This window comes from Bolinopsis microptera, chromosome 3 (genome assembly GCF_026151205.1).
Source record: "Bolinopsis microptera isolate Bmic1 chromosome 3, MBARI_Bmic_1.0, whole genome shotgun sequence".
NCBI lineage: Eukaryota > Metazoa > Ctenophora > Tentaculata > Lobata > Bolinopsidae > Bolinopsis > Bolinopsis microptera.
Genome location: NC_087074.1, coordinates 17,841,494 through 17,863,189, shown reverse-complemented (window position 1 = coordinate 17,863,189; position 21,696 = coordinate 17,841,494). Strand labels below are relative to the sequence as shown.

At 39.7% G+C, this 21,696-nt stretch overlaps 1 protein-coding gene across 2 annotated transcripts; it reads right to left on the bottom strand.

The window, feature by feature from the left end:
* Positions 1 to 478: 478 nt before the first annotated feature.
* Positions 479 to 15,197, bottom strand: LOC134812679 (protein PRRC2C-like; the record flags this gene model as incomplete). 2 transcript variants are annotated; one of them, XM_063820183.1, is given in 7 exon segments in its annotated part: positions 479 to 1,018; positions 2,779 to 3,099; positions 3,294 to 3,397; positions 11,386 to 11,715; positions 12,137 to 14,487; positions 14,798 to 14,970; positions 15,106 to 15,197. In XM_063820183.1, coding segments are annotated over 7 exon segments (3,822 nt in total), but the record flags the coding sequence as incomplete, so codon positions are not given.
* Positions 15,198 to 21,696: the final 6,499 nt, after the last annotated feature.

Sequence of the window (21,696 nt, the reverse complement as noted above, 5' to 3'; positions counted from 1 at the left end):
TATAGTATAGTACCTTACGAGACATATTTAAATGGTACGTTCCAATAAAAAGAGGCAAGCTCTATCACTACTTTATTGGCCACGGCGGTAAAATTTCGGTAGTAGTGAAAGATAAAAACACTGTCGGTCTCCTATACCCTCTGGAGGATTATAAGTTAAGTTGAGGCTAACTTTCAGAGGCTCCGGAAAAGTTTAAACAGCTGATCAGAGAAGATCTTTGTATTTAATTTTCTAAAATATTGGGTTTCATTTTTGTAAATACCATGATTTTATTTGGGGTAGGAAATGTGGCTGTTTTCGGAAAAATTCCCATATTTTCGTTCCCAATTCATTTAGGTCACCGGAATTGTGTCGAACATAAATATGTCTCGTAAAGTATTTGAAGTTCTGTTGACTGCTTGTCACACTGTAAAATGTAAATGTGCATTGTACTGAAATAAGCAAGCTCTATCACTACTTTAAGAAAGTTAAAGTTTACCTGGTTTCTCTGTAGAGAGAGTTGCTCTGTCCTGCGGTTAAGATCTTCAATACTGCTCCTCCTTCTAATGGCTTGCTCGTGAGGGTTTGGTGTTGGCTGGAAGTTCTGGAAAGCTGATATCTTGAACTGAGCTCCATCTGAGTTAGAGCGCGGAATAACCTCCGTCTCAGAGGAAGGGTTACTCCTTCCGGAGTCCGATAAGTTGGACCTGGTGGGTATTTGAGGGGAGCGTGGTGGTGTGTTTAGAGCTGCTGGTGAAGCAACGCGTGGGCTGAGAGGAGGGCTGGAGAATGTTCTAGCAGGGAGAGGAGGTTGTTGGACGGAGTTGGGAGAGTTGGGTCTGCTTGGGACTTTAGGGGGCAGTGGGGGAGGAGGAGCGTCGAACACTTCATTGTAACTAGAGGTAGAGGTGTTGATAGAACGAGGAGAGGAGACTATACGTGGAGGTACTGCAGGCTGTCCCGACCTGTTGTCCGTTATCATAGACTGTACGTCTGCTAACAGATCGTCTATATCCAACCATTGCTCCTGCTGCTTCGCCTATAGTTGAATATTGTCAGCATTTTACCATGATTATTTTAATTTTAATTGAAAATTCAATTAATAATCATATATTACTAGAAACCCGCTAGTTCGAGGAAGTTTTATAAATCAGTTATGTTTTAATATAATATATATAATCTTTTCATCGTCTAGTATAGCTCGTTATACTGACACTGTAGCTGTTATACTGTAGAAAGTATGGATTTTATTTGACAATGACGACAAGGTTGTAAGTATTCGGATTCCGTATCTATGTTATATTTTAAACTTGACGAAATCCCCCCGGCAACAGGGGCATAGAAAAAAAAAACACACAGAAAATCGACCAAAAACCTACTCTTCTATGTCACCAATTTCAGCTCGCCAATGGAGTTGAAACCTCGCGATTTTTAGCAGGGTTGAATTTTGATTAAGGCTTTAGATTTTCTATAATTAACGTCGGAAGTGAGGTAAAATAAACGTTAGAATAATGGCGTAATTTCATCAAAGGTTACCTGCGTCGTTGCTTAGTAAGAGATTGTACGAGCAAGAACAGACTAGCAACGCGTGTTGCAATGCTTTATACATGATACCTCATAACTAGCTCACGTTTACACTCACGATATCACTATTCATAACTTTGGTTGTGATTGATATTTTTCGATGCGGTAGAAAGTATCGTTTAGGGAATCTTACTGGGCGGCGCTCAGCCTGTCATTCCGCCGAATCTTTATAATATGAACATAATAGCCTGGGGTCCCCAGGTTAAGGGGATCTGAATACTTACAACTTTGTCGTCATTATCAAATAAAATCCATACTACAGTACAAAGCTAGATGATGAAGAGAAATTAAATCATAACTGATTTTTTAAATTTCCTCGAACAAAGCTTTCGACCAGCGGGTTTCTAGTAGTGCATATATAAATTAAGCGTTGCAAAATTACAGCCATGTAAAATTACAATGACATAATTTTGACATACAACTAATGGAACAATGGTATTGCAATATAAGTTGCATTTTGTGTGACCAGATGACAGCGAACTAAACTAAAAAATAAACTTGATTATATGATAATTAATTCGTCTGAACCAACATATAGCAAGAGCCACATTAATGGGACCGTCAAACGTAGTGAACAAATATTAGCCACCTGATCATGTTGGCATGCGTGTACAGTAAATTTCATGACGTACATGCCTCCCTGTCGTGAAATAGCTTGGAACTTTTTAATAGATCAAGAAAATGTGACAAAACAGCTAAATCTCGTGGTCGAGCCGCGCAGTGGCGCGCGTAGGAGGATAACAGAAGTGCTGCGATAATCCTTTTATTACAGTTACGTCATATTCTGCTAGTGGAAAAATATGTAGTTGAGTTTTTGCCCCATTTGTTAACGAAGAGCGCAGCAACTATCTGTAAACGACCAGCATGTCACAAGTTAAACGCGCACGTAATAAACCTTGAAATATCTTGACTAGTATCGGGTTAAAAATCAAATTAATTACGACATTTCACTCGCTTTTTATGACAAGTAGTGAGTCGTTTAAACAGAAAGTAGTAAAATGGAAATTTAAAAGATTTAATACTGTAATATCGTGACTAAGCTGAATATAACTTTGTTTCCTTGGCCACATAAGGACAAAACATTCAACATATTCACATAAAATTATAGTCATTGATCTATTCTATACACTTCTACACAAAAAACAATATTTCAGACAGTATATTAAATTAAGGTGCGAACCATTTGAACTAATAATGTAATTAACTAAAACATACCTTAACTGTATTGGGAGACCATGCAGGAGTTACCTGCTGCGAGCCAGGGTAAGATTCTATCTTAGCAGTAACTATATAAGGGTCTACTAGCGAGTTAGGAGACGCGTTATCAGTTGGGGGTCTAGGAGTAGCGCTGCAAGGCTCTAACTTTGTCTTTATATCATCTAGATGGAGTGGAGTGTCTGTCCTGTTTAAAGTTGTGTTAGGAGAGGAGGATGGTTTGCTGTTCCCTAGATCGGTTCTGGGTGGTAGATCAGGTGAGTTCACCAACAGGTTGTCTACTATAACCGGTAGTGAACGAGATGATTCTGCAGGTTCTTCCTGGATAATGAGAACAGTTAGAACGAACAAGGAACATTTTAAATAGTACTCATAAAACTTTATTTACAATTTTAGTTTTCGGTCCTCGATTTTATTTTATTTCTAATTCATATTCTGTAGTATGCGCTAACACCTAAAAAGCTATACATCTAGTTATTTGTATTCTAGTATAATAAACAAATATAAACACTGACCTGTACAGTTTGAGTGTAGGGGTTTATTATCTCATGTAGCAGGGATATTGGTGCTATCATCTGGTTACCTTGGTTACGCGGCCCTGTACTAGCTCTATCTAAACCTGATAACGGTTTACGTTAAAATCAAAATGTACAATATTGAGGAAATGTCCACTTGTGTTCCACTTGTGTTCCACTTGTGGCTCAATCTTACAAGATTGTAACTTTAGGAACAATTTAGAAACAATTTGTTTAAAATACAGTGCAGATTTTTAGAATACGCATAATAACACATAAGATACTGAAGTACTAAACACCTATTATTATAACACCACTGTCACTAGACCCACTATAACATATCATAACACAATGTTAACTAGGGCAGTGTAAGGTATTTAACTAAGTAATAAAGGCTACTGTGGTTACCATGACAACTACACAGGTAACCATGACAACTACTGTGTGGGGTAGACGGTACTTCATTAGCTCATTTGAAAAGAGTACAACTCAGCTGAGTCGCCACTAACTAAGGTATTATAAAGCTTCCAGATTGGTTCACAGGTCAGAATATTTTAATTTAACTCTCCTAATTAAAATATAGAGGTGGAATATTTGAACACATTATATAATGACAATCATGTACTGTTCCATTGGGTGGTGGGGGGGGGGGGGGTTCCTTATGGGGCAACACCTTACCAATCTGTAGTTCAGGAGAGACATTAGCTACAAGTAAAGCACCCAAATAAAGTATGCGTGGGTGGTTGGTCACCCGTGTTTGTTGGTTTCTCAGAAAAAAGTTTCACGAACAAAATTGTTCGCAAAGAATTCAGGCTGGATTGTAAACATTTTTTAGGAACAAGGTAATGATACTGATTCTGTGATGTAAGGATTAGGATTAAGGTTATAGTAATATATGTGAATTTTCTGCTGGCAAAGCAGCACTTACACATGTGACAGGTGTTTGTTAAAGCTGATTGGTTAACTCCTGTCACGTGCACAAAACATACCTCACCTCCCTAGGAGTATATTCTGTAGGCAGCAGAAGCTAAATGTTAAATGTTGTTCAATGTGTCATCACCCCGTCATCACCTTAAATCTCTAGGGAGATTGCAACAGCACTGCATAATGTAGTATCTTTAGTAACTCCACTTGCAACTCTACTCAAATCCCTTATTCAGTTTTATGTTATGTTCAGTTTGCAGCCGGGGGGAGGGGGGGGGGGGCGGAACTAACACGTGTCCTGACAGATTGTTCAACATTGCCTGGAATTACTTAACTTCACAGCATCTGTACGGATAATTCATCAAGCAGTCAGTCATATGATAGCTCAATGAAAGTGATGCTTGCAAAGAATGTGTCATATCATACAGCTGTACCACTATATAATATATCTATTATATAGTTCGACGTTCATTCCATGCTCTTTATAAGCGAGTTATCACACACTACATTATTTCATGATGAAGGAGTAGGTTATAATGTTTCAGTGTAATTATATTAATACTAGTGTTATTAATATAATTATAAAGTAATTATATTAATACATATATTACAGCTTATTGGGGTGACCACCTTTACGTCATATCAATATTACGAATAGTTTTAAGTTATTGTCTGTGACATTGTCTTAACTGTGACATTGTCTTAACTGTGACATTGTCTTAACTGTGACATTGTCTTAACTGTGACATTGTCTTAACTGTGACATTGTCTTAACTGTGACATTGTCTTAACTGTGACATTGTCTTAACTGTGACATTGTCTTAACTGTGACATTGTCTTAACTGTGACATTGTCTTAACTGTGACATTGTCTTAACTGTGACATTGTCTTAACTGTGACATTGTCTTAACTGTGACATTGTCTTAACTGTGACATTGTCTTAACTGTGACATTGTCTTAACTGTGACATTGTCTTAACTGTGACATTGTCTTAACTGTGACATTGTCTTAACTGTGACATTGTCTTAACTGTGACATTGTCTTAACTGCGACATTGTCTTAACTGTGACATTGTCTTAACTGTGACATTGTCTTAACTGTGACATTGTCTTAACTGTGACATTGTCTTAACTGTGACATTGTCTTAACTGTGACATTGTCTTAACTGTGACAATGTCTTAACTGTGACATTGTCTTAACTGTGACATTGTCTTAACTGTGACATCGTCTTTACTGTGAAATTGAAGTGATGATTTAAACTCCCAAAAGACCTTTATTTTTCCCTTCAAGTATATTATATTATTATGACGGAGCTTAACTTTAGAGTACGTGATAAAGTTGTTTCCTATATGAATAAGGACAATGTTAACATCATTTTGAGGCCCTATTGAAATCACATTATGTTGAACCAGGAATTCCTATCCTGACTTTTTATAAAGAAAAAGAAGATTATTACAGATATGATTTAATTGTTCCTGAACAATTTTAGCTAGATAAAGTTTTTTTTCTTCCCAGAATAATGATATTAGCTGTTAATCATTATGTCATCCTAGAGCGGGGATCACTAAGACTAGTGATAATTATGCAACATAACGTAATTATTATTATTTTAAATATATTATTACAGATATTACATATATTTATACATATTGTTAGTCAGCCACAACTGTCAGTAAAACAACGCCTTGACTTCAAATGTCGGTAAAATGTACCTTTACAGTCATCCTCAAATTATTTGTTATATAGTAGTGTTGAAAGTATTAAAACTATATATTATATATATCTAAAGATTCGGGTTTTAAAGTCTCGCTGCTATGTAGTTTATTCTCGTAATCAACAGCCGATTACAGTGCAATATGACAGTGCATTATTTCAGTGCAATATTTCAGTGCAATATTTCAGTGCAATATTTCAGTGCAATATTTTAGTGCAATATTTCAGTGCAATATTTCAGTGCAATATTTCAGTGCAATATTTCAGTGCAATACGAGCATAGTTAAGGTGTATTAGATTAGTTCCTTGTGTATAGGAATTCCCAGATAGACACATTCTTTTAATCAGAATAATAGTCCAGTAAGTACTAACTACTCCAGTAGTGTAGTAACCATAGTAACCATGGCAGTTGGTTGCCAGGTAACCCTCTTCTACGACGTGCACTGACCCAGGAAATGGAGCAGCTCAGCACCGCACATACCACACATACCACACATACCACACATACCACACATGTAATGCATCCTGGAGTGTAGACATTACTGCAATACATAAATACGGGTCAAGAGAATGTTATAAATGTAGCTAAGTTTTAAGTCAAAGTATTCAAAGTATTCAAACAATTAATATGTAACTGTCCCTTTTCATGGCAAGGTCTCTAAGTTTGGTACCACAAGACCTAACATGGTTCACCTAGCCTCCCCCCCATCTTACATGCTTCATCTAGCCCCCCCCCCCCATCTTGGGGGGGGGGGGGGGTCCAACCCGATTTTTCCGATCAATCCGATCCCGATTTTGGCCTTATCAACCCTCATATCGGAAAAATCGGGAAAATTTAAATCTTCCCTCTGAGGTTTCTAGGCGATATAGGTAGCTATTTCAGTACTTAAATATGACAAGAAATCGATTGGTGGTGGTCCCAGAACCCCAAAATGGTTCCTTGTTTCAAACAAGAATCGTTTCGTCCGAAAAACAACACACTGTCGTATCAACTCTTGTTTGACAAAAACATCCACCCCGGTCCACAATTGAAAGAGGTGCGGTTGGTAATAACAATCGTAACAAATAGCGAACGCTTTAGTAACTTTTGATTTAAATTGTCTCCACAATTTGTAACAGGCTATCTGCAGAAATGGGTAGCACGGTTAATGACCATGGTCCTTTCTCAAACTTCCAATCCTCAGTTAAATACAAAGATTAATCTACACAATTTTTAATAACATTAAAATAAAAGGGATGAAAATAACTTTATTTATCAAAATCTTTATTTATCATGTAACAACTTTTCCATAGTACTGGAAAGTAAAACTCTGTTAAACAAAAAAGTTCTCGAGCACATTTTGAGTCAGTAACAGTAACATGTCAATATGTTACAGACTCAAATGCGTTTAGTAAACATCTTAGTAACAATAAATTATGTAAACTGATGACGAGGAGGAGGAGGACTAAAGAAGAGGAGAACTGAGGAGGAGGAGGAGGAAGACTGAGGAGGAGGAGGACTGGGGAGGACTGACGAGGAGGAGAAGGACCGAGGAGGACTGAGGACTGAGGAGTAGGACTGAGAAGGAGAAGGACTGAAGAGGAGAGGGAGGACTGAGGAAGAGGAGCAGGATTGGTGAGGAGGTGGAGGAAGAGGAGGACTGACGGGGAGGAGAAGGACTAAGAGGACGCGAGGGCTAAGGGCGAGGCGGACTGAGGACGAGGACAAAGACTGAGGAGGAGGAGGAGAAGAAGGACTGGGGATGAGGAGGAGGAGGAGGAGGAGGAGGAGGAGAAGGAGGACTGGGGAAGGACTGAGGAGGAGGAAGAGGACTGAGGAGTAGGAGGACTGAGGAGGACAGAGGAGGAAGACTGAGGAGGACCAGGACGAGGACTAGGAGGATGAGTACGAGGACTAAGGAAGAGGACTAGGAGGATGAGGACGAGGACTAAGGACAAGGAGGAGGACGACTGAGGAGGAGGACTGACTAGGAGGAGAAGGAAGAGGAGAAGGAGGAGGAGGATGAGGAGGAGAACTGAGGAGGAGGAGGATAAGGAGGAAGACTGAGGAGGAAAAGGAGGAGAAGGAGGAGGAGGAGGACTTAGGAGTAGAAGGAGAAGAAGGAGAATTAGAAGGAGGCTGGAGGACTGAGGAGGAGGAGGAGGAGGACTGACGGGGAGGAGAAGGACTAAGGATGAAGGAGTAGGACTGAGGAGGAGGAGAAGGACTAGGGAGGATGATGAAGATGAGGACTGAGGAGTAGGACTGACGAGGAGGAGAAGGACTAAGGAGGAGGATGAGGAGGAGGAGGACTGATGAGGAGGAGAAGGAGGAGAAGGACTGAGGAGGAAGACTGAAGAGGATGAGGACGAGGACTAAGGACGAGGACTAGGAGGATGATAACGAGGGCTAAGGAAGAGGACTGATTAGGAGGGGAAGGAAGAGGAGAAGGAGGAGGAGGACTGAGGAGGAGGAGGATAAGGAGGAGAATGAGGAGGAGGAGGAGGAGGAGGACTGAGGAGGATCAGGAGGAGGATAAGGATGAGATTGAGGAGGAGGAGGAGGAGGAGGAGGATGACTGTTGAGGAGGAGGAGGAGGAAGATGAGGAGGAGACTGAGGAGGAAGGAAGAGGATGAGGAGGAGAAGGAGGAGGAGGACTGAGGAGGAAGACTGAAGAGGATGAGGACGAGGACTAAGGACGAGGACTAGGAGGATGATAACGAGGGCTAAGGAAGAGGACTGATTAGGAGGAGAATGAGGAGGGAGAGGAGGAGGAGGAGGACTGAGGAGGAGATTGATGAGGAGGAGGAGGAGGAGGACTCATGAGGAGAACTGAAGTGGAGGAGGACTCCAGAGGAAGAGGACTCAGGAGGAGGAAGAGGACGAGGACTAAGGACGAAGACGACTATTGGAGGACTCAGGATGAGCACTGATGAGGAGAAAAAGGAGGAGGACTTAGGAGTAGGAGAAGGAGGAGGAGGACTGAGGAGGAGGAGGAGGAGGAGGAGACTGAGGAGGAGGAAGACTGAGGAGGACGAGGACTAAGGACGAGGAGGATAAAGATGACTCAGGAGGAGGATAACTCAGGAGGAGGACTCAGGAAGTGGAGCAGAATGAGGAGGATGACTCAGGAGGAGGATAACTCAGGAGGAGGACTAAGGACGTGGATCAGGAGGAGGACGAGGACGACTATTATATGAGGAGGACTAAGGATGAGGACTGATGAGGAGGAGAAGGAGGAGGAGGATGAGGAGGAAGAGGATGAGGATGAATGAGGAGGAGGGTGAGGAGGATTCAGGAGAAGGACTCCTGGACTCAGGAGGACTCAGGGGGAGGACTCCGGAAGTAGAGGAGGAGGAGTCAGGAGGAGGACTGAAGAGGAGGAGGAGGACTGAGGAGGATCGGAGGAGGAGGACTCAGGAGTTGGACTCAGGAGGAGGATGAGGACTGATGAGAAGGATGAGGAAGACTGAGGAGAAGGAGGACATCTAAATGTTTTGTCTGTTTTTGTCCGTTTTTGTCCGCACTACTTTTTGTCCGTTTTGAAAATATAGGGTAACGAACGGACACAAAACATGATCCCCAAGCATGTGTTACGATACAAATGTACTTGACTATACATTTAAGGTGCAGTGTACTAGTGATATTATGGTTTGTTTAGAGACCGGACCACAAAATATAACCCGGTACCTAGTGTTGTACTAATACATAATAACAAGTAACAGGGATAAAATTAATGAGCAGAAAAAACCGATCTCACGTCAAGAGGCCAAAGCACTCGGGTCTGGGAGTACAAGATAACTCCAACTAGTAGTGAGCATACTAGCCCCTGCAATGGACAAAACACATAAAACATACTATTGGAATGTCTTATTGGTTCGTTTTCTCATAACAATATAGCATATGTAGGGGTTCTGGTTGAATTATATCACGTCTGAGAGGTTTTAGAGATCGATTCTGTAAATTTCTCAATTTTCCGATTTTTCCGATTCCGATTTTGGCCTCATCAACCCTCATATCGGACATCGGGTTGGACCCCGGCCCCCCCCCCCCCCCATCTTAGTTCATTAACATTATAGGACAGTTTTTTATCTGGCTGTTCCAGCTAGATAACCGGCCGGGTGGTGTAGTGGTAACACGATCGCCTACCAAGCAGAAGACCCGGGTTCAGATCCGGATGGATGCAAGTCGGCCAGTTACCAAGCTGTGATTTGGCACAGCTTCGGCTGGTGATACACACTCTCTGGCTCGTACGCGTAGGACTAACCCCCCTACAGCTAGTATAGTGTCTCGGCACAGAGTGGCTTAGGGTTACTGAAAAGGAGATAAGAACCTCAGACGATCCCAACGTTCGGGAGAGACCTGCCCTTGTATCTTGTTGTTGTTCCAGCTAGATATATGAAAAAGGCCCTAATAACCTGATATCCTACTACCCTAGGTAAGGAAACAGCATGATTTACTTATTTCGACACTTAGTTCAATTGTAGTCACTATAAACACTGTTACAAACATATTTCTGCTCCTCTTTCAGTTATTCAAGAACTAATTGGATAATTAATATTAAACATATTAGACAGGTTGACATCACATTTTACACATTACTGGTTAATGGTTACTACATTGTTACTAATGCACATCGTTGTATTAGTCGCTACTCTCACCTCTTCATTGTTCAATGCTTGTCAGCTATAAAGAGCTCTTTAATGTGCTAAAAGTATAACAAGTTGCAGACACTAGTACCAAGTGTACACTACACAGAGTCTGGCTGTGTGCCAAGTTGTACACTACACAGAGTCTGGCTGTGTGCCACGTTGTACACTACACAGAGTCTGGCTGTGTGCCAAGTTGCACACTACACAGAGTCTGGCTGTGTGCCAAGTTATACACTACACAGAGTCTGGCTGTGTGCCAAGTTGTACACTACACAGAGTCTGGCTGTCTGCCAAGTTGTACACTACACAGAGTCTGGCTGTGTGCCAAGTTGTACACTACACAGAGTCTGGCTGTCTGCCAAGTAGTACACTACACAGAGTCTGGCTGTGTGCCAAGTTGTACACTACACAGAGTCTGGCTGTGGGCCAAGTTAGGGAATGATATAATTAAAACCACCTGGAGTCGAGGCGGAGAGGATATTTGAGGGTCAGGTTACGGGGATGTTGTTACTGACCTGTAGGACCTACACCACAATACCACATCACATAACAACATCATATCACATTATCACATTATATCACAATCTTCACTCAGGAGTGGGGTCGTATGGATTATTAGATTTAGGGCAATATAGTGTTTAAATTCATTTGTGGGAAAGTGAAGCGAAGATATCGATAGTTTAAGGAAAGATGACCAGGAAATCCTTTCAATAATATTATGTATATTATAATATAAGCAGTTCAATTTGGCCTCCAACAAGTTTGCACTCTGATTATGCCCCCTGCCCCCCCCCCTGTTTTAAAAACGTAAAGTCAACTCACTAGCAGAAACACTGTGAAGTGATTCATTAGAGTTCCTTTTCAAGCTAGCGTAGGAAATACTCTCAGATCGGATTGAAGGGGTGGGAGAACCTTTCTTCTTCTCCTTTTGCAACTTTAACACTTCGTCCAATGACATTTCTCTCATTTTCCTCTTGCGCTCTCTGAGGGCCTCCAGATCAGATAGTTTCTTCTGATCTGCAGATATGCGCTGATTTTCCAGTTTAGAGTTCTCAATGCGCTCTTTTTCTTTCTGCAGTCCACGGGCTTCCTCCTCCTCTCTTAGCCTCTTATTTTCTTCCTCACGCTGTCGACTTCTAATTAATTCCGCCTCTGAAGGAACAAGGGTCAGGTGGAACAAGATTAACATATTTAATTATTATTACTGAAGTACTAATTAGTAATTAATTAATTAATTAATTAATTAATGAGAGAATTTCAGTACCTATTTACCTATAGATTTAAATACTAATAACGGAATCGCCCGAGAGACGTATATTTTCGCTTCAAGTATATTATATTATTATGACGGAGCTTAACTTTAGAGTACGTGATAAAGTTGTTTCCTATATGAATAAGGACAATGTTAACATCATTTTGAGGCCCTATTGAAATCACATTATGTTGAACCAGGAATTCCTATCCTGACTTTTTATAAAGAAAAAGAAGATTATTACAGATATGATTTAATTGTTCCTGAACAATTTTAGCTAGATAAAGTTTTTTAATGAAAGTAAACACTATAACTACCCACCGAATTGCTGAAGTCGTTGCTGCTGATTGTGTTTCTGTTGACTGATGATAGGATCTAGCTCCATTAGACCCTCCAACAGGCTGTCTATGTCCTCGAAATCAGCATTTAGCTGTGCACTTTGCTGTGCTTGATGCGCATATTTCGAGTTTTCAGCTTCTAATTGCCATTGCCTGTCTTTCTCAAACTGTCTCTGTTTTTCAGCTTCAATTTGTTTGATGAGGTCTAGTTGTTTCTGTTTTTCTAATTCATCTGTTCTATGTCTTTCTAATTCAGCTTGGCGATCTTGTTCGACCCTCTCCCTGTCCAAATTAAGTTTTGTGTCCATTTGTTTCTGTTCTTCCACCTGCCGTTGGTATTCACGTTGGGCTTCAACTTCGCGCCTCCTTTCTTCTTCTTGAATTTTGATGAGTTCCAACCTTTGCATTTCTTGGATCTGCTGTAATTCCCTGTGCCTTTGCAACTCTTGGAGTTGTTCTCTTTCAATCTGTAGTTGCAATTCTTGCTGTCTCTTTATATCCATCTGCCTTTGGATGTGTTGTTGAGCCTGAATAGCTACAAGTTTCTGTTTTTCTATCTCTTGCTGCATCTTAAGGTCTTTCAGTTGTTGCTCTTCTATTTGCTTTAGCTTCTGTAGTTCCCTCAGTTGTTTTTGTTCCATTTCATGTCTTTCTAATAGTTGACTATCTCGTTTGCTGTCACGTCTGCTATCCCTGACAGAGCCATCTGAATTGGGACCAAAGAAATTTTCGAGAGACGTTCTGGGAATTTCTGGTGTTGGGGCCTTTGGTCTCAATATAGGAGCAAACTCATCTCTCATCTGCAAATCACTAGGAGGTGTGGGTCCACTGTTTTGAACAGGGGAATTGTTATCAGAATTAGGAGGTTGACCGATTTTTAGAGCTTCCTCTATTTTCTCAATTTGGATATCTTTTTTGTATTTGGGTAGCATAGGCTCTTCATCGTACTGGAGGTAGGTCATTTCGTGCCCATCAGGTGAGGGTGGTCTATCATCACTGCTAATACTGCTAGTTTCAGATTCTTCACTTCCTGAATCAGTTTCTTCTTCCTGTTCTACTTGTATAGGTTGAGGTGACACTTGCTGCAATGGTTTGGACAGGGTAGGAATTGGGCGCTGCCACCTTGGCTGAGCAGGAACATGAAGTTGTGGTTTAGCAACAACCTGCGGTTTAGCAACAACCTGTGGTTTAGCTGCACCAACCTGCGGTTTAGCAACAACCTGTGGTTTAGCAACAACCTGCGGTTTAGCAACAACTTGGGGTTTAGCTGCACCAACCTGCGGTTTAGCAACAACCTGTGGTTTAGGGGCAACAACCTGAGGTTTAGCAACAACTTGGGGTTTGGTGACAACTTGTTCCTTAGTTGTCAATTGGTGCCGTAGGGTGACTTGTGGTTTAGGCTTGAGTGCAATGGTTGGCTTGGTTGAAGCAGACATTTCATCAGGCGAAGACTTTTCAACACTGTTTTTGGGCAGTTCACCTGCAGAGGTGGATGGTTTTGGCGGTGGTGTTGGTTTAGTAGAAACTGTTGGCAAGCGTTCCTCTGCAGGGCTATCATGATCTGTTCCAGTTTCGTGTATGCCACTGTCAACAGATCCCATGGACGATTCCTCTGATTCCTCTGATTCTTCAGCAGTAGGTGGTACATGATCAAGTGAAGGATCATGTTCAGGTGCAAGTTCCAGAGGCAGGGGAGCAGGAGGCGGGGGAGCAGGAAGCTCAATCAGACTTGTTTCTTTGAATTTTCTGGGAGAGGATTTTTCAATGACCTCTGTCATTTTTGCACTGAAAATAACATCATCAATGTTTGTCTCTTTTAATGGATTTGATTTACTAAAGAAGCTATCATCTTCTTCATCATCGTCGTCAAGACCATTGCTAAGAATGTTCAAACATTCCTCGTCATGCTCTGACTGACCCACAACATAAACATTTTCCTCACTACTCTCTTCACTAGAATTGCTTTCACCATCACTACCATCTTTAATTGAGGATAAGGGAACGTAACTGCCAGCAATAGGAGGTTTAAAGAAGCTTATCTTTATTTGATCATTCAAGTTAGGCTTGAGGCTTAGATCTGAATCAGGAGTTGATTGGTCAGCTGGTTTAGCAGGTTTTGCAGCATCCTGATCAAGGCGTTGTAAGACTTCTGGGTTATTCATAAGCATGATCAGTCCTTCACTATGGATAGTATCTTTCTTCTTTTTGTGGTTAGACTTAATGTAGTGACGGGTAAATGTCCTAGGTGCTGCATATTCAATCCTTACTGGGTCACTGCTGAATGTTACAGACCTCTTGCCTGGTCGGTGTTTGATGAGAAGGTTTTCCTCATTCCTGAAAGAATTTGATAATGTGTGCAAAAATGTTTTATTTGATTGTTTTCTTATGATTTCCTAAAAATCTCAAATGTCCGATTATGGCTAAAAACGGTTATTTTGCGCAAAGATTGTTTGAAGCTTTGAGTGCTCTTGAGATAAATTGACCATATACAGGTTTCTGTTTTTTAAATAATAGGAAAAGCCACCCCCGGATTTCAGGTTTTTTCTTGAAGGAAGTATTATTTGGACAGCTAAAGAAAATTCGATTATGTTCTGTAGGCATTCTATGAAATAAAATCATCAACAAAAATTATCAACAATCAAACCTGTGTGAATATATAGAAGACAGTTCTTTCTTGGAAGCAGCAATTTCAGCTTCCCCGTTACTTTCATTTTCTTTAACAACAGGAATAGGTTCAATAGTCTTATGCTTTGACTTCTTGAATGAGGACCTCTTGGAAAACTTACTTTTATCTGCAATTTCTTGACCCTCAATTTCCTGAAAATTAGTTTCAAGATGCTTGTTAACAAGTAAATATGGCTTGTTTGTTCAGCCAAATAATCATTTAAATCAGATCAAATTTGATTAAATGTAAGTATCACAAAATTGATATGATAACTCAAGAAATCTTACCATTATCAAGTGATACCACAATAAGATACCCCCATTTCACATTGCCATGTTCAGCAGAACTTGATTATCACATGTCGATGTTTAACTTACCTACGAATGAAACGATTTATAAACCCGATAAACACAAAATACAATGAATCGTATGTCATTGCAGGAGGAAAAAAAACTTATATTAAAAACATTTAAGCCTACACAGTTGATGGGACAATGAGGTACACATGTTTAACGCTTTCAGTGCAGCCATAAATGTTTTGCAATATCATTTCATAATACTGCTCAATGTAGAGACCTGTAGACCACTAAATTGAAGATTAAAATTGATATTCGATTTCACCAACGCTACTGTAGCACAGCTCATTCAACAGCAAAGTTGTATGGAGACAAAACATTATAAAGAAAACCATCCTCAATACATAGTTCTTTCAAAACAGGAGCTTGTTATCATGTATATTTGTGTTTAAATAGAAAATTTAAGGAAGTTCTCTAGAATTTAATAACAAACCAACTTCTCAAAACTGAGTTAAGGGGGTCTTCAAGAAATTTTCACGAAATCGACTTTCTAGTTGTTTCTAATACAATTTCAGAGAATATAATAATAATAATAAATTGAAATTTAATAACACCGCTTTTAAGATAAATCTTATACTCAGCAGTGTTTGAACTAGTCATCCCAGAAAATATCATGAATACTGAGCTAAAAAATAACATATGCTTGAAAATATATCGTCAATACTAAAGCCCGAAAATGGTACTTAAATATATTATGCAAATATCGAATTCCAAATATGACCACAATAGTTATCGATAAAGTTTTCCAAGTTCATCTGGAGACATTTTGAAAAGGTAAGTTTTTAGAAAAGCTTTAAAACATTCCACAGATTGAGCAGAGGTGATGGTAACAGGCAGACGATTGTAGATCTTTGGAGCCACTACAGAGAAGCTACGCTCACCAAACTTTGAATTACAAGAAGGAACAATAAGCTTCAATGAGTGACCATGATGAGCATACTTGAACATGTCCTGCAGATAAATTGGTGCCAATCCTAACAGTGACTTGTGAGATAGTAATAAGATTTTGAAGACAATCCTTTTCTTTACATCTAACCAGTGAAGCTTTATCAGGTCATCATCAAGATGGTCATGTTTATATTTACCAGTGACAGCTTTTGCAGCAGCATTCTGAAGTAACTGGAGCTGATGCAGCAGCTTCTCGCCGATACCAAAGTACAGACCGTTACAGTAATCTAGACATGACACTACTAGACTGTTAACAATGATCTTAATCTGTTTGGGACTCAGTAGAAATCTGATTTTTCTGATATTACATAACGTATGAAAACATTTCTTCTTGAGATTTACGATCTGTTTATCAAATACCAGCTGATTGTCCATTACTAATCCAAGGTTCTTAACAGTAGGCACAAACATTACCAAAGTGTTAGGAGCTATATCAACGCCATGAAGTTCTATCTCACTGAGCATTTTACTAGGTCCAAAGACTATGATAGTCCAGTCATTTAAGGACAGCTGCCTGCAAATCTTCAGATACTCACGAAACTTTGCACAGACCTTCCCAAAGGTATGAATAAACAATTTTCGGTTGGAGACATTTTTTTTTACCGTGGGCAAAACCCAGGAGGGCCACGCCCATATTGACCCAATAACGTAACTGACCCCTTGCTTCTGAAGGTCGTAGAGACTTCAAAATAAGCTTAAACGAAGCCGCATATGCATGTTTATATAAGAGTTATTGATCAACACATGGCCTAAAATCCTTACTTTTCGAGAAATTCGCCAAAAACCATTTTGGGCGTGGCGCTGAGCCCATTTTACTAACTTTTGATAGGATTGTGATAGAGTCTTTGGGGAGAGTGCAAAAGAACCGCAATTGGCATATTTATATATGACTTACGAAGAAACATATGCCTTAAAGTGCTTGCTTTTTCAGTTATTGGCGAAAAACTGATTTTCGGTTCCAGAAATCATGCAAAAATATGGGTATCTGGTATATTGGGCTATGAAGGCCCTAGAGATTTTTGAATAAGTGCAAATTGTACAGAATGGCCATGTTTATATACAACTTATGAAGCAACATGCACCCTAAAATGCTTACTTTTCGAGTTATTTGGGGAAAAAAACAGAGAAAATTTGCACAAAATAGAGCAAACTTGGTTATATCAGCCATTTTTGCCTCCCGTTCTATGTTAATAACTCGAAAAGTAAGCATTTTAGGGTGCATGTTGCTTCATAAGTTGTATATAAACATGGCCATTCTGCACAATTTGCACTTATTCAAAAATCTCTAGGGCCTTCATAGCTCAATATACCACATACCCATAGTTTTGCATGATTTCTGGAACCGAAAATCAGTTTTTCGCCAATAACTGAAAAAGCAAGCACTTTAAGGCATATGTTTCTTCATAAGTCATATATAAATATGCCAATTGCGGTTCTTTTGCACTCTCTCCAAAGACTCTATCACAATCCTATCAAAAGTTAGTAAAATGGGCTCAGCGCCACGCCCAAAATGAGCAGTTTCTCAGCTGATTGGTTAAGGTTTTGACCTGATCAGAGGGTTTGAAAGATTTCATGATTTGATGATCATCTGCATAACCAATAATGGAGAAACCAGATTCTTTAACACATCTGTACAACGATCTGATATAGATGTTGAAGAGTACCGGCCTAAAACAGAGCCCTGAGGAACTCCAAATCGGATAGTTATTGTTTCAGAGACAGATTTGCCGAGTCTAGTCCGCTGACAACGTCCTTTAAGGAAGCTGGTGCACCAGCTAAGAGCAGTTCCTCTGATTCCTATTTCTTGCTTCAAGATACGGAGTAACAAAGTATGGTCCACAGTATCAAAGGCAGCACTCAGGTCCAAGAGCATCACCGCAGTAGCAGTTTTTTCATCTGCTGCTATTAAGACATCGTTCACTATTTTAATCAAGAGTGTTTCAGTGCTATGGTGTTTTTTGTAAGCAAACTGTTCCTGACAATTAAGGTTATTCCGACTAAGGTGCTCGTTAAGTCTTCTTAAAACTACTCTTTCAATTAGTTTTCCCAGGAATGTAAGGTTTGAGACTGGCCTGTAGTTTTTCAATATATTCGGATCCTGAGAATCATCTTTTATTAGCGGAATTACATCAGCTAGTTTCACACCATATAGGTATGGGTCAAACTTAGAATTAATGAAAGTTTCGTAAAATTCCATTTATTACGGAGGGTGTGGCACCCCGACCCAACTCCCTCTTTTTCACTATAATTGTTTTTTAAAGAGTTATGACCATTTTAAGATCTGGCGGATACTTGATCCCAACACTTAATCAGTGATCTCCTCACTCAATCAACCTTCTGTTTGGTTTGAGACTGCTTATAGGGCAGCAACCGAAGCGATGTAACACGAATATCTATGATTTTAAGGAAAGTCACTATCAGTATTCACTCAAAGTGATCAGATCGTCATCCCCAAACATGTATGGTAATGCCGAATGAGGCTCATTGTTGCACGTTAGCGCATACCTCCCGATGAGATCACTGATTGGGTGACGAAATCACTGATTAGGTGCCGAGATCATGTATCTGCCAGATCTTAAAAGGGTCATAACTCTGTGTTTAGTCAAATTGAACTTCTGGGAAATCACTTGAATTATCAAACTAAATAAAATTATTCAAACAATATACACATAATATAGCAATGACCCTATATAAAAATTCTTTAAAAATTTTGAGACCATGATGGTTGGTCATTAAAGGAATGGTCCTGCAGGGTTTCCCTGTAAGAGCAGCTGCACAGTGGACAGTAGAAGAGTCTGTGATAATTGGTGTCCAATACCTTACAATTTGGACACTGAGGGTCGCAGTTGTTGGCTACCCTTGCCTGGAAGGCTGCAAAGGTGACGTCATGGCCATGTAGGAGAGACATAACCTTAGTATCCGTGTTTCTGCTTGAGTAACGAGGAAATAATCGTTTGCTCCTTTCATCAATGTTATCCAGTATCTGACCCTCACTCTGATTTATTCTTGAGTTCAGCAGGAGATGTTTATTCCAAGTAAACTACATGAAGCGGATTATTTCTTCTTTTGAGTAGCTGACAACATCGTTCTGGACACTAGTCAGAAGGTCTATTTTGCTTCTGTTTAGTTCTTTGGACCCAGTTTTCCACGTTAGAAACTTACGTATCTCATCAATATGGTGCTGGTATCGGTGGGCCTTTGCCTCCTCTAGCTGCAAGATGAGCCCTTGCATAAATGGGTCACTTGTAAGTGCTTTTATTATAAATTTTATAGTGAGATTGGTACATCTGCGAGATGCTCTTGTCACTGTTGGACTGGGCTTGAGGGTGAAGTACCCTTACATCTGTGAATGCCCTGTCCAGCGGCGACCAGAACGATCTCGCACTGATGTCCAGTCTTGCACCATCTTGTCTATTTTTTCCATTTGATAGTTTAAGTGTGTCTATTAAATGTGTCTATAAATATACATTGGGAACTAACCATTGGGCACTTTCCTTGAAAATATTGTGCTCTGCCAATTGCAGCACTAAATTTAATTGTGCTCTGCCAATTACATCACTTGATTTAATTGAATGTATACATTGTTTAAGTGACATTTTCCTTTCCTTAAAGCATTAGTCTAACGAATACCTTAAAAAACCATTCCTCGGACAGATTTCCATGAATCAGTTTATTCTGATTTGCCATTGCTTTACACATGAGCAATTACAGGAGCAATTGCAGGCCCCCACTTGTCCACCATATCAATCTCTTTGCAACGTACGCGTACTTAACATGCATCTTCGTCTTTAATTTCATCAATGGTTTCTGCAATAAATAAAAAGTGGGGGCATAGCATAGTAGCCTACATGTTACATTCTAAAGTATTTGACATTTCTTCAATTTAACTTTGTCCATACTCGCAGCTGGTATAGCAAACAGATAATTTCTTTCATGTGATAGTACTTGAGTAAAAATCATGGATGGCTTTTACGATTTTATTGTCCTTCAATTCCAAATTCGTTTTGCTCCAACACCATGTTTTGATGTTACTGCACAATGCACACTGGTAGGTGTTTAAAAATAAATTTGACTATGACGCTGTCAATCCTTCCTAGCTCGAAGCGGCCCAGATCAATCCGGAAAGCATTATTTTAGAAGCATTATTTGATGTTTGATACCCAAAAATTAACCGTATCAAAATTAATTTAAATAATTTAGTCGATATTCAATCAAATCAAATCAAATCAAAATATAATGACACAAACATCATCACACATCATCAAAAATATATCTACTAAAGTTTTAAAAATATCTTAAATCTATTGGCCTAAACAACCAAGATAAAATTAATCTAATTTACATACTTTCCACTACTATATAAGTTAATAAAGCGTTTCTTAGCAACATGAGGATTACACACAAGATATTCATTGTGCTTCTCTTTATTATTATCCTAATATGTCTTCCTCAATTCCTAATGACAAGAAACCATTCACATCTTCTTCAAGGTACGGACTTCGACATCACATCAGACCAGAAAAACCCTTATCAATTAAAACTCAAGTCAGATCAGAAAATCCTTTGTCAATTAAACGTCAAGTCAGATTAGAAAAACCCTTGTCAAATAAATCTCAATCCCAAGTAGTAGACTCAGTAAAAGTAGTAGAAACATATCATTCTGTTGAAGTAGGAACTTCTAACAATCATAGCCCAGTTGAGGCTCCAATCAGAAATAGAAGCAACCCTGATGCCCCTTCTGTTGTGTATCCATGTGGTAAATGCTCTCATGATGTCACCGGCTTCGAATGCGTTAAGTGTGATGGTCCCTGTGAAAAATGGTATCATACTAAGTGTTGTATGCACAAAAAAACTTTTGAAAAACTTGGGCAACACTCAGAAGTAATGTGGGTATGTAAGAATTGTAAGGCCCTAGAGAAGAAACCGGCTAAGCTAGTTAAAGTAGTTAAATGGGGAAATTATGCTTCTTTAAGTGAGATATCCAATGCTGCTGATTTAGCCTACAGTGAAATTATGAAATGGACCAAGAACATGTTCCTAGTGCCACGGGGCAAAGTGGGCAACGCCTTCATTTTTGAAGTAAGCAGATTACTCAACCTGTTTAATGACAAGACAGAATGGGAGAGTATAGCGTTGAGATTACTATTTATCTTCATTCCTATGATGCTGCAAAAACCATCTAAAAACTCTCGTGCAAAGGATCACAACATCTATCTTGATAAAAGGCTCAAGTTATGGAAAGTTGGGGACTTGAACACTATAATCAGTGAAGGGTGTGAGATTCAGAAACGACTTGAAGAAACACGTAAAGCCCAGGAGAGATCCCTTGCTACCAAGTTTGCACAGCTCATGATCCATGGCAAAGTCTCAGCAGCAACCAGTCTCATAAATCGTCAAAGTGGTGGACTGTTGGATGTTGATGAAACGGTTATTGGACAGCTAAAGGAAAAGCATCCCTCTGCTATGAATGCAGCAGATGAAATTTTGATCACAGGTAACAAAGTGGCAGTCGAAGAAGTTATCTTTGAAGCCATCGATTCAATGTTAGTGAAAAAGGCTGCTAAGCTGACATCA